At 37.2% G+C, this 14926-nt stretch overlaps 1 protein-coding gene across 6 annotated transcripts in view; it reads right to left on the reverse strand.

Moving 5' to 3' along the window:
- metro (membrane palmitoylated protein 7-like protein metro) overlaps nucleotides 1-14926 on the reverse strand; it is a 92869-nt gene that overhangs the window by 10379 nt on the left and 67564 nt on the right. For 4 of the 6 annotated variants that reach the window (XM_065225036.1, XM_065225035.1, XM_065225039.1 and 1 more), the window contains 3 exons: nucleotides 4139-4171; nucleotides 3602-3769; nucleotides 3353-3535 (listed from right to left, as the gene is read on the reverse strand). In XM_065225036.1, the coding sequence (XP_065081108.1) occupies nucleotides 3353-3535; nucleotides 3602-3769; nucleotides 4139-4171 (384 nt within the window). The remainder of the gene's footprint in view (nucleotides 1-3352; nucleotides 3536-3601; nucleotides 3770-4138; nucleotides 4172-14926) is intronic. The other 2 variants (XM_065225040.1, XM_065225038.1) reach the window with 1 other exon arrangement.

A 14926-nucleotide genomic window follows, 5' to 3' on the forward strand; every position in this document is an offset into this window, starting at 1 on the left:
CCGATAGGCCGAAGTGAATTCATTGGCGTTTCAATTGCGTTTCAATGCGTTAGGGCGAGTTTAAAATCCGTAGGCCGAGTTTGGCGTCCAGAAGCAGTGTTGGACTTTTGACAATATCTCAACGATTGGTTTCTCGTTTTCAAATCTTATGGTACGTACGGAAAGGCAAATAAATTTTGAAGCCATCAGTAATAATAACATTCCGTTTGGTGCTAAACTGAACTAGATTAAGAAAGACTAAGTGTGGGTTATGCTTAATAGGCCGGAAATGGGGTAGTTAACCCTATCTAAACGATTTATTTTGTTATTAATATATTAGTGAAAAAAGCTGCATCTCGTAGTTGCGGCGCTGGTTGTGTAGTGGTAAGCGTGATAACCTCTCACCCCAGCAGGCCTGGGTTTAATCCCAGTCGGCGCCGCCAGGATGTTCTGAGGTATAACATCTCTGATCACGCCCAAGTAAGAATTTGGGTTTTATGAGGGCTCTGTAGACCATGATTTAGACTTGTAGAATGCTATAAAACCACGATAAAACATGCAATGCTGCTTGGGCGCCTTCCTTCGGAAGGAAAATAAAGCCGTTGATCCCCGGTTCATGAGTTGATGGGTCGATATGTAGGTTCCAGGTGTGGAAGCTGCCTCCCTGGCGTCGGTAGCAGTGCTGTGCATTATCATAACGGTTATTGTACCTTGACGGTCATTCTCGCATAACCGTCACATCTCAAAAATGACGGTCTACTAGCATATCACTTGGAAACACCTCTACCTCACTAGACCGTCTTCATAAAAGCCATCCATGACAGTTAGATTAAATGACAAGGAGAGAGTAGCAAAATCATTCAATCACTGATTATCTCTGTTGGGCATTTATAAGTGGGAAGTAAAAATAATGATCCCTCATTCTCCTGTTCTTGCCAAAAATTGGTAAGTTCAGAACATACGAAACATTAATTTGAAGAAAACGTTGGATTTTAATTTTCCTTGTAACAAATATATATGTGGGTGCTGTACAATGTAGATAAATATCCGTTTCTTAACTTGAAAATTAAAGCCACTTCCACTTTGATGGTTAATAAATCTCAAAACTGACACAACTCACAATTGACAATCTCACGAGAATTTTATTGTCAAAACAAATATCTGTTCAACGTGGTTACGTTTCGTGCGAAAAGTGAAGCGAAAAATCTTAAATTTTTGAATTGCTCCGAAAAATTGCAAGAACCATCATGGAACCAACAGCTGAACCTTCGACAAAATCAGTGCGAACCCAATCTTTTTGTCAGTGCGAACCTCAACCTGAGCTGGGTTTTAAAAGCAAACGAGCAAACTGACGTTTGTCAGAAAACAAGCAGATCCAATCTTGATACCCGATCCAGGTTGGAACTGAATAATAAACGAATTCGCTATTAATTTTAGCGAAGATTTCGTTGATGGATACCAATGGTTGCTTTGATTGTTGAATCCTCAAGTGAAGAAAATGAATATTTATAATTGACCGTGCAATAATTCAAGACCAACAATTGAAAAGACCTCAACTCTATTTTGTAAACAAATTCTCCTCTACCCGTTTGTGTTTTAGGTTTGCAAATGTAGGTTTCGTTTCGCGTAAAATGGCTTGTTCACAAAATGAAGTTGAGGCCTTTTCAATTGTTGGTCTTGAATTGTGTAAGCATTAAAGAGGGATGGGGTGCTTGCCATTTTCTAACGATATCTTTACTAGGGAGCGAAATATATCCGTGATTTTGGGAGAGGAATGACCGTCATAACCGTATTTATGCTCGAAATGAGATGACGGTCAATTTATATGACTGTTTATTTTTCCTCGGTGATCTGATGGTACCACTTGACACATGTTAGTGATATAGCGAATGAGTGAGAAAAGCAAAATAACGATATCTCACGGTTGTTGTGTCATACTGGTGATAAGTTTTACGGAGAACGAGTTGTCAGTTGTTTTGATTGTTAACCGTATGAGTCTCTTTTGTCAATCTAAAATCTGTCAGTACCGTGATGCAACTCAGCACTGGTCGGTAGCATTGGTGCTCAGCACGGAAAACAAGATCGACGGAAAAAAAATCAAGGAAAAAAAAATCTCGCTGTTCTACGCCAACAATGCGGTCGTGCTTTGTTTGGACGCAACCTTTAACTATGTCAAAAACCACGAATTCTTTAAACCGAGATCTAGAAGCATAGAGGTAACTTTAAGACCAGAAGGTCCCGAAGAAACGAGCTCAACTTTTTGGCTCAGCTCTGGTACTCTCTTCGGTCCCAAGCTAGTCGATTCACCCCTCGAAACATAGGAAAATCCACTAACCCCTCATTTTATCTGTCAAAATTTCATAGCGAATCAAAACAAACATAGTGTAGTACTGAAATTTATATACGAGTGCATGGGTGAACTTTTGTTCATCTACTGAAAAAAAAATTGACACTACAGCGGGGCCCTGTTTACTAAAAATGAACACATGAATAATGCTCGCGTAACATTTGAAAAGGGCCTATCAACTTTTGTAAATAATTTGCTAGGTCCTTTCCACGAGAACCGAAGTTCATCCACGCAAACCAAGAGCACTATCGGGAAGGGGATAATTTCCCCTACCCGATGGTGTTGTTAGTTTGCGTGGGCGTATTCGGTTCGCGCGAAAAAGGCTTAACAAGTTTGGTGTACGAAAGTTGATAGGCCGGTTTCAAATGTTACGTGAGTATTATTCATGTGTTTATTTTTAGTAAACAGGGCCCCGCTGTTGTGTCACTTTTTGTCGAGTGAGTGAACTCAAACCATCCGTGCACTCGTCTATACTAGAATGGGGTACGTTAGTCGATTTGCTTGGGACCAATAGGCTAGTCAAGTAGTGAGCCAATTTAAAATCGTTAGTTTCGTATTGATTGTTGCTAGAAGTGTCTTCATTATTTGGAAGGTTTTTATATTTTAGAAATTCTACTATTTGATTTTTTTGTTTTCCGAAATCTACAGAAAATATATTCTTCTTTTTCTTATGATCGGAGGCTTTAACTTTTCTGTAGCGATCGTCTTGCCAGCTCTCACTTAGTGTTCTAGATGCACTTCCACAGCTACTAATTGTGAGCTTTCTATGCCAACCAATACATCAAACATTTACTAAAAAAAAAAAAAAAACAATCAAGAACGAAGCATGGAATCATCAAAAGTATCAGACCGTTGAAATTTCTTCTGAAACCGTTACCTTAAATACATTTCAAATTCAGGATTGTAATAATTGTTTGGATGCAGCCTACATAACTCCTCCCACTAGGCACCCGTGTAAACAACACAAATGCTTTGTTTAGAACTTGTTAACTGTTCACATACCCGCCCATTTACGTAAATACATACCTGTGACACAATGTGCAGGATGTCACCCCTGTAGAATCCCAATCCCGCCTCCTTGCACGGGATGTACGGGTCGTTTTCCGGTTCGTAGTCAAAGTATGCCTTCACGCGCACTTTGCTCTCCCTCTGGTCCAGCTTTCCATCCGACGGTACCAGCTTGAACGTGATGGTTCCCTCGGAGTTTTGCTGCAAAGTGGTTTGGATTATATTAGTCATTTAATCAACAGCTTCCACATCCATCAAACAACATACCAGTATCGACAGAACATCGCTTGGTGTTTTGCCCTCCACGTTGATATTGTTAACTTCGATCACCTCGTCACCCACGTGGATCAACCCGGATCGATCGGCTGCTCCTCCGTGCATGATTCGTGCGATGATGATTTTGCCCGTTTCCTCATCGGTCTTGATTGTGGCACCCTGGAAGTTAGAAAAGTTGCAAACTTTAGGCTGTAATTCGGTAGATTTTCGCACAAATGTGAAGCTGAAATGACTAATCATAACAAGGTGAACCGATCGAACGTTTTAAATGAGTGAAAAATGCTGAATGGAAAGTGTGTCACTAAAATCCAAGATGAAAATAACTAAAATTGAACTGTCGAGTGAAAGTCAGCAGCATCATGAATGAATGGAAACCTCCAAACGAAAACAATGGAAACAAAATCGCTTAATGAAGAAACTCCAGGCTACAACGGAAAACGAAATGACCACAGATAAACCAAATCGAACGAACGAACGAACAAATAAGAAGAGGTACATTGGCTAAACGGAGAGAACCGAAATACTTACTACGATTGGTTCCGCACTCTGTGCTCCAGCACACTGGCGCAGCAAAACAAATTTTTGGTAATATAGAATACAGTTTTCCGAAAAAGTAAAATAATCACTAGCATTGTATTTCATGTGTTTTGCGTGTTGTTTTTTCTTGGCTATACAATTATGAACCATAGAAATAAGAAAGACATGAAGAATGGGGGAAGTGACGTGAACTTCTACGAATGTACACCACGATTTCACAGTCTAAATGAATCGCAAATCAGAGGGAAGCATTGGATGAAAAAAACATCTATTTTCGTTTTCGGGATGCTATACGGATTATGAGAGAACGAGAAAATGAAGAACATGGGGAATTTTATGGCATTCTGGTAAGTATGTAATTCTCATGGTGACGCAACGTGTTATGAGACGTACGATGAGGTTCTCGAACCGTGGTTGAGTATTGTGCTGAATCAACCGATTGAGTGAGAGTTTCAACGACTAATTTTTCAATTGCCAACAACGAATTTCACTGCACGAAGCACACTATTCATGCCGGTAAGTACCGTTTCTCAACAACCAAATGTATGCAATAGTGACTAGCTAAACAAGGATAATGTCGAACAAATATAAATGGAATGCTGCACACTGAAGAGCCAACATACTCACAGTAAAAGGAAAAAAATAAATAAGAAAGCGAAATCATAAAAACAACTCTATATACATATAGAAAAAAAAAAACGGCAAATGAAAATGAATGAAGCTGTGTCCCATTCGTACTCTGCGGGGAAAAGTAGCTATTCTGGTCGGCAGGTAGGTACTACTACCGGGTGCTTCAGTAAGTCTCAGTCAAGTACGACGGGCCAGGATTTCCAGGTTAATGAGCACTCGCGCTTGCTTGGAGGGATAAATGGAAAAGGTGGTTCTCCCACAAGTTCTGCACGGTTGTTTGATTCGGACAATACAAGCGACGAGAAATACACGACCAATGAGAGCAACTCTAAATTGAGTCGATTTTGGCTCATAATTGCGAAAAGCGGAGTTACTCAGCGAATGAGTAAAAATTTTCCTCGATTTTCCAGGATAAACTTCTTGAATATGAGGAAAATCGAGAGATGTTTCACGTAGTCTAACAGTTTACTCATAGACTGAGTAAAACTGAGTAAAATGTTGGTCGATTTGCCTCATATCCGAGCAGTAAGGAATTTTGAATCAAATTCGACTCAGTTTTGAGTTACCCTCATTGGCCGTGTATTGAATAAGACAGTGAGGAAATGCACCGGAACTCCACTATACAGAACTGAAGTTCTTGATTTTGCACGAGGTATGAGGTTAGTAGACAGTCCAAAATATGCGATGTGCGCAGTGATGAGTGCATGTACTCTGTTTTGACACTATTCAACTTGCACTCGGTAAGTTTGGGTACGAGATGGGAGCGGAAGAGCTAGATATTTACATCCGGGGTGAAAGTAGTGTAAGGTGGCGTAATATGACCAACAGCGCAACACAAATTTAATGTGTTTTCACCCAGAACCAGTACAAGAGCTGTTGAACTATCATCTGGGAAACTGTTTATATCAATTAGTCTTTGAATAGTACGAGAATAAATGCTGTTGGTCATGTTATCGCGGGGCAAGTATTAACCCACCATACCCTATGAAACATCAAGCACAGGCGGAATGATTTTGTGTAGTGCTCTTGTATCATCATGCACATTAATGTTCCTCGGAAAATGTAGCGTAAAAATAACAAACTGCTCAGAACGAACAAAGTTAACAACAACGACAACTAAATGTGCACTTGAGTAGATGGAGTGTGTTGGTTCATGCTTAGAACTACAGGGGCCTCATTGCGGATGTCGAAACGAAGCATTTTTTCAGGAACGCTTGTAAGAAAAATTATGTCTTTTCGACTTCCAAAAAATGAGGCCTCATTCAATCTTGTATGGTAATGATTAGAGGTTAAATAAGGGATACTAGCTTCCGACGAATTTGAAAGCGTCTTGATTGTAATGTACGTTAGAGTAACTTTTAATTCCCGCATTATTGAATTTCATGGAAGGATTTAAAAAAAATTGATAACTCCTCCTTATAGTTCTTTGAAATGAAATACGTTTTATCAGAATATATTAATTTTTCTTTGCAGAAATAGAGTGTTGGAGTTGTTTCACACTAATTCTACGCACGCTAGTGAGAATTTGCAGTAAAGAAGCATTGATCTATATGGACACAATAAACTGAGGCACAAAATGATACTAAGTCAATAAGATACTTATTGAAATTAAATGAGGAAACAAATAGGACTGGTTAATCGATATTCCTGGAATTCGCAGTTCAAAACGGCAAAAATAAAGTCAGTCAGATTTGAACGAAAATTTACACATATGTGAATTGCTACCCAAGATGATATTTTCCATAAAAAATGTAAATATTTGAGGACAAATTATTTTTGTGGGCTTATATAAAAAAAATGGGATTTATTATTTCAAACAATCGTAACTTGAAAATGGTAGATTTTATCAAAATGAAGTCTGAGAAAGAAGTTGAAGGTGTATGGTGTGTGATGAGATAAAAAAATTATAAGGAACAGCCCTATGGGGTTGTACGCAATGGTGACGTGAGACTACGTGGTCTTATATAATAAATGGTATTTGTTAACTGCAGTAGGAGCTTGTGTTTTGCGTAGGAATAGAAATTTGAGTGGGGTTCTCTCTGTTTATACTTTTTAGTATGACTATGTTTGCCCTGAAAAGAACCTTTTGATATGCCTTTTAATTGGGCAGTTGGGGCAGCTTTGATAGCTAGCTGCTTGGCGGAGAGCTTTCGTTGTGTACTGGAGAACACTGTCACTCACCATGCGGTGATTGAATTAACACCGTTTGGAGGGACCGGATGGAATTCAACTTTGAAATCTGTGTTAGGGAAATCCCTTTTCGAAATCGGTGATAATTTTAACTATCATAGCAACAGTTGCACATTCGTGCAATTTTCAAAAGTGAAGAACGATTTGAAGATGCGCAGAAATAATTCTGATCGATTGGTAATAAAATTATTGAAATTGGTCCAGGGGTAGCTGAGCTATTAACGTTCAAGATCTTTCATAAGTTCGTTACATGTTCCATTTTTGGTTTTCACAAAGTGTACCCACATATAGAAATCACATACATAGTCCTACATCAACATTCACTGTAAAATAATGTTTAATAATTAAATTGATAATTTTCTCCAAAGACCCCCTTTTCGATTTTTTGTAATGAAAGCCACAAATTTTGTACAAAGTGTAAGATGGTAAAATGTTTAATAGTATTTTTTAAATAATTTTTTTATTTTACCAAACATTAAAACGTATAAAAATTTCGTGTTGTTTTAGTTTTTTTTTTTAATTTTACTAACGAGATTTTTAGTTATAGGCTAATTCATCTCGGACATATTGTTAAGTAAATTATTTTCAGTAATGGATTTTGTGCATCATTTTTAATGAAATCGTCTCTTTATAAAAATATTTCCTAAGTTCATCTGTTCTTAAGTTATTGCGAATTTTACATGTAAGAAATTATAAATTAACATTATTTTAGACCTTTTTGAATTTAAGTCATGATATCCAGCAGGCTCAAACACGGATACATCACCCGTTCTGTTTTAGACTCAGCCGATGAAAAACAAGTTGATGTTGTCCAATATACTTAAGAAGAAATTCACACCAACTCGACCAGTGGTTGGCAGAACCCTCTCGAATTCCAATTGACCCTAATTGGATGTAAAGACTTTGGCTTATTAAACATCTATGCATACTTGTTTTTCGAAAAAAAAAACAGGACCAATTTTTGAAAGGTCTTATTAAATTAGTATAATTTGGAATCTGAGAGGGTACTGTCAACCACTAGCTAAGTTTATATGAAACCCGTCTTGGGTATATTGGACAAAATTAACTTCAGTTTACTCATAATCGCAAAATGTGCAGAAACTCAGCGAAGAGTAAATTTGCCTCATGATTTTCTGTGGAAAACCAAAAAAATCTGCGGGAAAATGAAGAAAATTCACGAAAATTTGTCTAATTCTAGGAGTAGTACCAAAAGACTAAGATAATCTAATCCAATCAATGATAAAATATTCGGGAATTCTATCCTGGAAAATCCTGGAAAATTTACTCATCGCTGAGTTCCTGCACTTTTTACGATTTATGAGTAAACTAAACTCAAAATTGGGTTGATCTCCGACGGCCGTGTAAGTCTAAAAATGGATGATTGTGACAGTCTCCGTGGATGATTTTATTGTAATATAATATTTTTTTTTTTTTTTTTTATATCTTTATTAAGGAGACTTTCAGCCCTGGGCTGGTTCGTCTCCGGGTAATATAATATGCGGGGGCTTAGAAGGAAAGGGGTGTAAGTGACTTTGATCGATTCTCTTCATCGATTTTTTTTTTGATTATTACAGCTTTATAAGCAGATTTTGCGCTATTTCTGCCACATAGTTTGATAAAGGAGGTTCTCTTCTAGCATCCAGAATGGCAAACGAATCAAGAAATGTGTTTGCAGCTGAATTATTAACGAAAGAGAAAGTCGATGAAGAGCATCGATCAAAGTCACTTACACCCCTTTCCTTCTAACCACTCATATGTAATCATGATATATATACCTTATAGTTGAGCATCGCGACTAACATTCGATAAAAGTCTAAAATTATGGTAATATATCACTTGAGAACGAATGAACTAAGGAAAAAAAAATATTTGAAATTACTTTAAAAATGATGAGCAAAATCAATTTTTGGAATTAATTTACTTAAAAGTACGAAATTTAAATAAGTGTTAACTAGAGAGTGTCTAGTATAAGAGAGGAGCGGATTGATAATATACTGCCTTGGCAACCTATGCTTAGGTGATTTCTAGCAACACTGCCAATGCAATCAAGATAGGCGCTGTCCGGTAGGCTCTGGCTACGACAGTTCGTTTGGCTCAAAACCAGCCAGTCCTCTCCTTACTTATACTAGACCCTCTCTATACGGTGAATGAGAACGACCCAAATTCGAGCTTTGTTCACTCATAATCGCCAAAAGTGCAGGAACTCAGCGATGAGTAAATTTGTCCCATGGTTTCCTGTGGAAAACCTAAAAAATCTGCCGGAAAATGAGGGAATTGACGAAAATTTTATTCAATCTCGGAGTAGTACCAATAGACTGAGTGAATCCAATCTTTACTTTTCTCAAATTCGGGATTTTTTTCCTGGAATATTCTGGAAAAACCTGGAAAAACATGAGACAAATTTTACTCATCGCTGAGTTCTTGCACTTTTGGCGATTATGAGTGAATCAAACTCAAATTTGGGTCGTTCTCATTCGCCGTGGAGTGTTAAAGTGATATTCTAAGGAAGCCTTAGCGTGAAACTTTAAAGGCAAAAATGTCAGCTTCCACAAAACATACAAATTTGAAATTGCTACTCCTTGTTTGTTGTGCTACTACAAACAGAGAATAGCAATTTCAAATTTGTATGTTTTGTGGAAGCTGACATTTGTGCCTTTGAAGTTTCACGCTAAGGCTTCCATAGAGTATCACCTTAACATTTGATAAAACAAACAGAAAAGTAAAACTACACTCAAAAAATATTGAAAGCGAAAGTAGAAAAGTTACGCTAAATCGCAACTCTTCGTGCCGACGCAAAGGTTGGTATAAAGAGAGAGAATACAGACTTAGTATAAAAATGATTTATGCCAACCATAGTAAATAAACTTGCAAATCATACATACGGTTTATTCGAGAGAATGCATTTTCTTCTTCTTTTTCATTTCATGATTAATATTACTGTTTTCAAAACAAAATTCAAAATTGCCTTAGGAAGGTTTCTTAATTCTTTTCATTTTATAAATAGTTATTATTATGAAAAATACGTTCGGGTTTGAAATGTTGACCGGATGATTCATCGGACAGTGCTCTCCCAACTAACATTTTCAGCTTTGTAAGCCAACTTTTCCAGCGTTGTGCTGTAAAGTAGCTGAAAAGAAGCTGTAGATACAGCTACAAGCAAAAGCTAGCAAAATAGTTTTGGAGAGCGTTTACTCAACTTTCTCACAACCATTATTCAATTTGTCAGTCGCACTGCCAATAAACGCTAATGTCACTTCTATACGCACACTAATCAACTTTCAACTTGTAGCTGCAAAAAAAGCTAACAAAGTGAATATATTACTCATTTGATGGCTTCTACACAACCAACCACTCTTGCTGAATAACATAAACATCAAAAGTGCTTTTTCAACAACTAAACAACCTGTACTCAGCTTATAAACTGTGTTCGAGCAACTTCAGAAGCATTTTCACAGTCAACTAGGTTTATTTTTAGACGTGTGCAGTTTAACAGCTTTTACTCTGCTCTTTTATAACTAGTCGAGAAAAGTGATTCATGTGCACTATTATAAAGCCTCTACTCAGCGATTTTGTTTTAGAAGGGAATGTTGATTTGTTTACATAAGTTCAAAGTGTTGGCGTAGCACAGTTGGTAGTGTCAAGGTTTGCCAATGAGGTCGTCTCGAGTTCGATTCCAGGTTCCGGTGCAGGGTAAATAATTTGGTGATGATTTGTAACTAATTTCGATTCATTTGATTCACAGCAAAATAAACTCTATAAATTCCTTTATAAAAAAACTTAAACAGTATTTAACCCGGCTTCAAGAGAAAGCTGTGTAGTGATTATTGGATAACCGGAAAAGGTTGAATAAGCGCCTTTCAAGTTCACACACAACTAAACAGCAGGATAACAGCTGTATAGAAGCGTTAATGGATATGCAATAATAGCTTCTCCCGACCGTTCCAACAGCCATAAGTAGCTGACTAAGTTCGCCAGATTTGCTTGTATAGAGGTTGAGTAAAGGTTTCCTCATATCGTATAACGTTTGAATACAGCTTCAGGCTGTATAAATGAAATGAGTAAAGCGTTTACATTGTGAAAATTGTTAGTTGGGCTGAGAACGTCCCGAGCGAAGGCAGAACGCGCCTACAGAAGCGATATTCCATATCCGAGGATGCGAAGTGAAGCAGGATATTTTTCACAGAGATTTTCTCGAGAACAAGGATTCTGCAACGATCAATTCTTCTCAAGCGATGGTCTTTAATAATAATTTAAATATATCAATCACTCAGCTATCCTGGCACACAAGTCAAGCTATGCAAACAAGCAGGATTGGAAGTTGGCAAACAGTTATTATGTATTTGTATTTATATAAAACACTAAACGCACGACACCAACGTGAAATAATAGCAACAACAAAATAAATACGAACTGAAAAACGAAATTTTAGCATACACTGACCGAATTCCACTCCGATAATCAGATTTAGTATAATTTTGACGAAAATTTTGATCGTGACAATGTATAAATTTCGATTAACCAAAAAAATGCATAAACCTTAATCTTTATTCGTTTTGTAATATTTTTGAGTGTACTGTTAAGCATTTTACTATCATACCCTCTGCACCAAATTAGAAGGCATATCAGCTTTCTCAAAAAAATATTAAAAATTTAGAGGGGGGAGGAGGAGGGGTCTTTTCAGAAAATTAACAATTTAACAACTAAACGAGTTTTTATTATGATTTTTCTCTCAGTGTATATTTTTTACGAATAGACCATACTTTTACCACAGACAAACAGACGTTTTTCTTGATAACATAGTACCTCAGAAAAGAGAGTTTCCTCGAGTTTCTCGCGGAAAACAAAACTAGCTCGCTAAGTCGCATACAATGTTGCATTCAAGGTAAACATAATACATAGAAACGTCAAAGTGATCCGATGCCAGCGCTGCGGTGTGTAGTTCGCGTAAATGATAATATTCAAATCAGTCGTTAAACACATGAACGCACGTGAACGATGCTCCAGAATGAAGTGTTACGTCTGTTTGTATGTGCTATTAACTACAACTTCTTCTCAGATGACATTATGATTAAATAGGGGAAATGGCTCTAATGTTGGTCCATGGATCTAAGATTGGGCCCATCGCTAAGAATCTGCTATTTATCAATTTTGTCTAGATGAACGCGTCATTGGGACGGTACTAATGGATATTTTTGGTTGCTATTGAAAATTTAGTCGATTGCTGAATTTATGTATGGGTCTAAATTAGGGGCATTTAGGCCGACATTACATCCATTTCCCCTATATCGTTTTCAAAATAAAACTCTTTTTTTACATAAGCCCTTACCAAAAATTAGTCTGGACAAATTATCAATTTGGAAATGGGAAATGTCGTCTTGGATAGCAACCAACATATGTGCAAAGTTTCGTTCAAATCGAAGAGAGGAATTGGAATTGGAATGGAACTGGAACTTGCATTCGGGGAGAACACTCCCGAATAAACTCTTTACTATTCTAAGGTACAGCACAAGCAATATACATTCTAAGCGCATAGATTTTAACATAATTGAAATTGCATTGTTGTTTAAAACTCAAAAAGTTGTTTATTATTTCAATCTTCAATCAATTCAGTCATTTCATAGAAAATCGGTATATAGTGGTTCTCAGAAATTCATAAAAATTGGTACTTTTTTCCCTTATTGCAAAATATTAGACCAGTATTTTTTTTATATTTTGTTATAGGGTGACCATTTCCATGTTACACGGGAAAAAATCCGTTCCGAAATTCGTCAACCTCCAGTCACGATTTTCGGAACACGTAAATTTTTCGTTAACGAAAGTACACCATGCATAAATATCATGAAATCGTGAACATTGTTCCACAAAATAAACGTAACGCCTGAAAAGGCAACAAAAGTCATAGAATCGTGAACTCTGTTCGGAAAATCATGATCTAGTTCTGGCAAACGTGATTCATGTTCATGCGTTGTGATTGATACCGTGAACCTTGTTCTTGAAAACGGGAACATGGTTCACGGACTGTAAAATGTCAACTTCATTATAATTACCAATATTTTAAATGGAGTGAGGAAGTGGAATGAAAACAACGGAAGCCTTGGTGCTGGTTTTACCCGCTTCCTAAACTGGCAGCAGGTATCTGTCAGTAGATGGAATGAACACACTTTCAGCCGAGTTTTCAGCTCAAAAAATCAACACCACCTTCGACTTCCATCGGGAGAAAGAACACCGGCTGCGTTCGGGGATTCTTTTCTTCGAGGACGGCCAGTATGATGACATGTACCAGCCACTGCCATTGTGCCGGACCACCATTCTGATGATACGGCTCAGCTCACTCACTAATAATCGAGATACTATTCTCGACGGATCCGAGCACTCTATAAGGATAAAATCAACAACAACTGAAAATGACAGCTGCAGCATTGCATGTGATCCAAGTTCACGATTTCAGGAACGAAAATCGCACTTATGGGTTCATGGATCACGAAATCATGATTTTATTTTGTGTTTTCTGTAGCGTTATGAAATCGATGGTTGCGCTGAACAGGCGTGACTTAAGTTCATGGATTTGGGATTTATTTCATGAAAATGTTATTTACTCGATTAAGTTTACGGGAACTAAGTCATGAATTCAAACGAACTAGCAGTTCATGCTTTCGTGATTTGTTGTTCACGAATACCGGATCGGAATACCGGAACGGTAAAAATTCATAGTATTTGAACCACTGGGCCGATTTCAAAGATCAAAACATCACAGATCAAATTGATTATGTTGTACGGTGCAATGTTTATTAAAGCTTGTTATTTGGAATTCCCTGTCGAAATATTTATATTATGTTCCGTAAGGATTTCAATTTTCTAAAGATAGTGAGATTCATGATTAATTATGATTGATAGTGTATGTCTATAAAACGTTTCAACGATGCGAAAATTCAAAAGGTATTTGAAGGATACAGGTGATCTGTGTTCCTTCCATTAATTTCGGCTAAAAACATGTTTTATTAAATTATGGAATAATAAGATATTATGATAATAATTGGTTTGCGTAAGCAACAAGACAAGATTGTAAGGTTTGTGTTTGACACATAAAACTTGCAAATTTAGCTTTGACAGAGTCACAATGAGTGGTTTTCTGATCGCCTTTTCGCGAAGAGTGAAGAGCGAAGAGTGGGTGAGATAAATGGCAAAATCGCTTATTGCGACTCTCATGTAGCAAAATTGGCAGGTATTATGTGTCAAACACAAACTTTACAATATTTTCTTGTTGCTTACACAAGCAAAATATTATCATAATATCTTATTATTCCATAATTTAATAAAACATTTTTTTGCCGAAATGAATTGAAGGAACCCTGCAGGTGATTATGTTTTCTTCAACACTCTGAACACGATGCCTCCGGTAAATTGTGTAATGTTAAACTTGCAATGTTTAAAACATCATTTTTTTCCTTGTCGGGTATTTTCATCACTGCGACCATTTTTCTAATCTATTGTGATATATTCCCCATTTTTTTCTTTAGTTGTATCAAGATGCCGTATCACTATTATTAGGAGTGATCGCCATCGTTTGACTAATAGCATTTTCCCAGCACGGCATTATACTTCGAATAAAGTGCTTGGCCGTACTGGGAGTTGTTCTCCAAATGTCAAAGGGTTCTGTCAGCCCCTTGTCGAAGAACTTACGCCTTTTATTGAAAATTGCCGGACAGTGGCATATCAAATGTTCCGAGTCTTCCTTTTCTGTGCCACAGAAGCTACATACATCATCTTGAAGTTTTCCAATCAGCTTCAAGTGATAACGGCTCGGACAATGACCTGTTATAAGACCTGCATATATACTAAGATCTTTCTTAGAAAGTTCCAGGATTTTGTGGGTCACAGAAATGTTTGGATTAATGAATCGTTTCGGCTGCCTAGCAAAAGAAGTGTTCTTCCAGTTTTCCTCCACTTTTGAAAATTCCC

Source organism: Ochlerotatus camptorhynchus, unplaced genomic scaffold (assembly GCF_037179485.1).
Source record: "Ochlerotatus camptorhynchus isolate MF236.1 unplaced genomic scaffold, CSIRO-AGI_Acam_v1.1 ptg000220l, whole genome shotgun sequence".
Lineage (NCBI taxonomy): Eukaryota > Metazoa > Arthropoda > Insecta > Diptera > Culicidae > Ochlerotatus > Ochlerotatus camptorhynchus.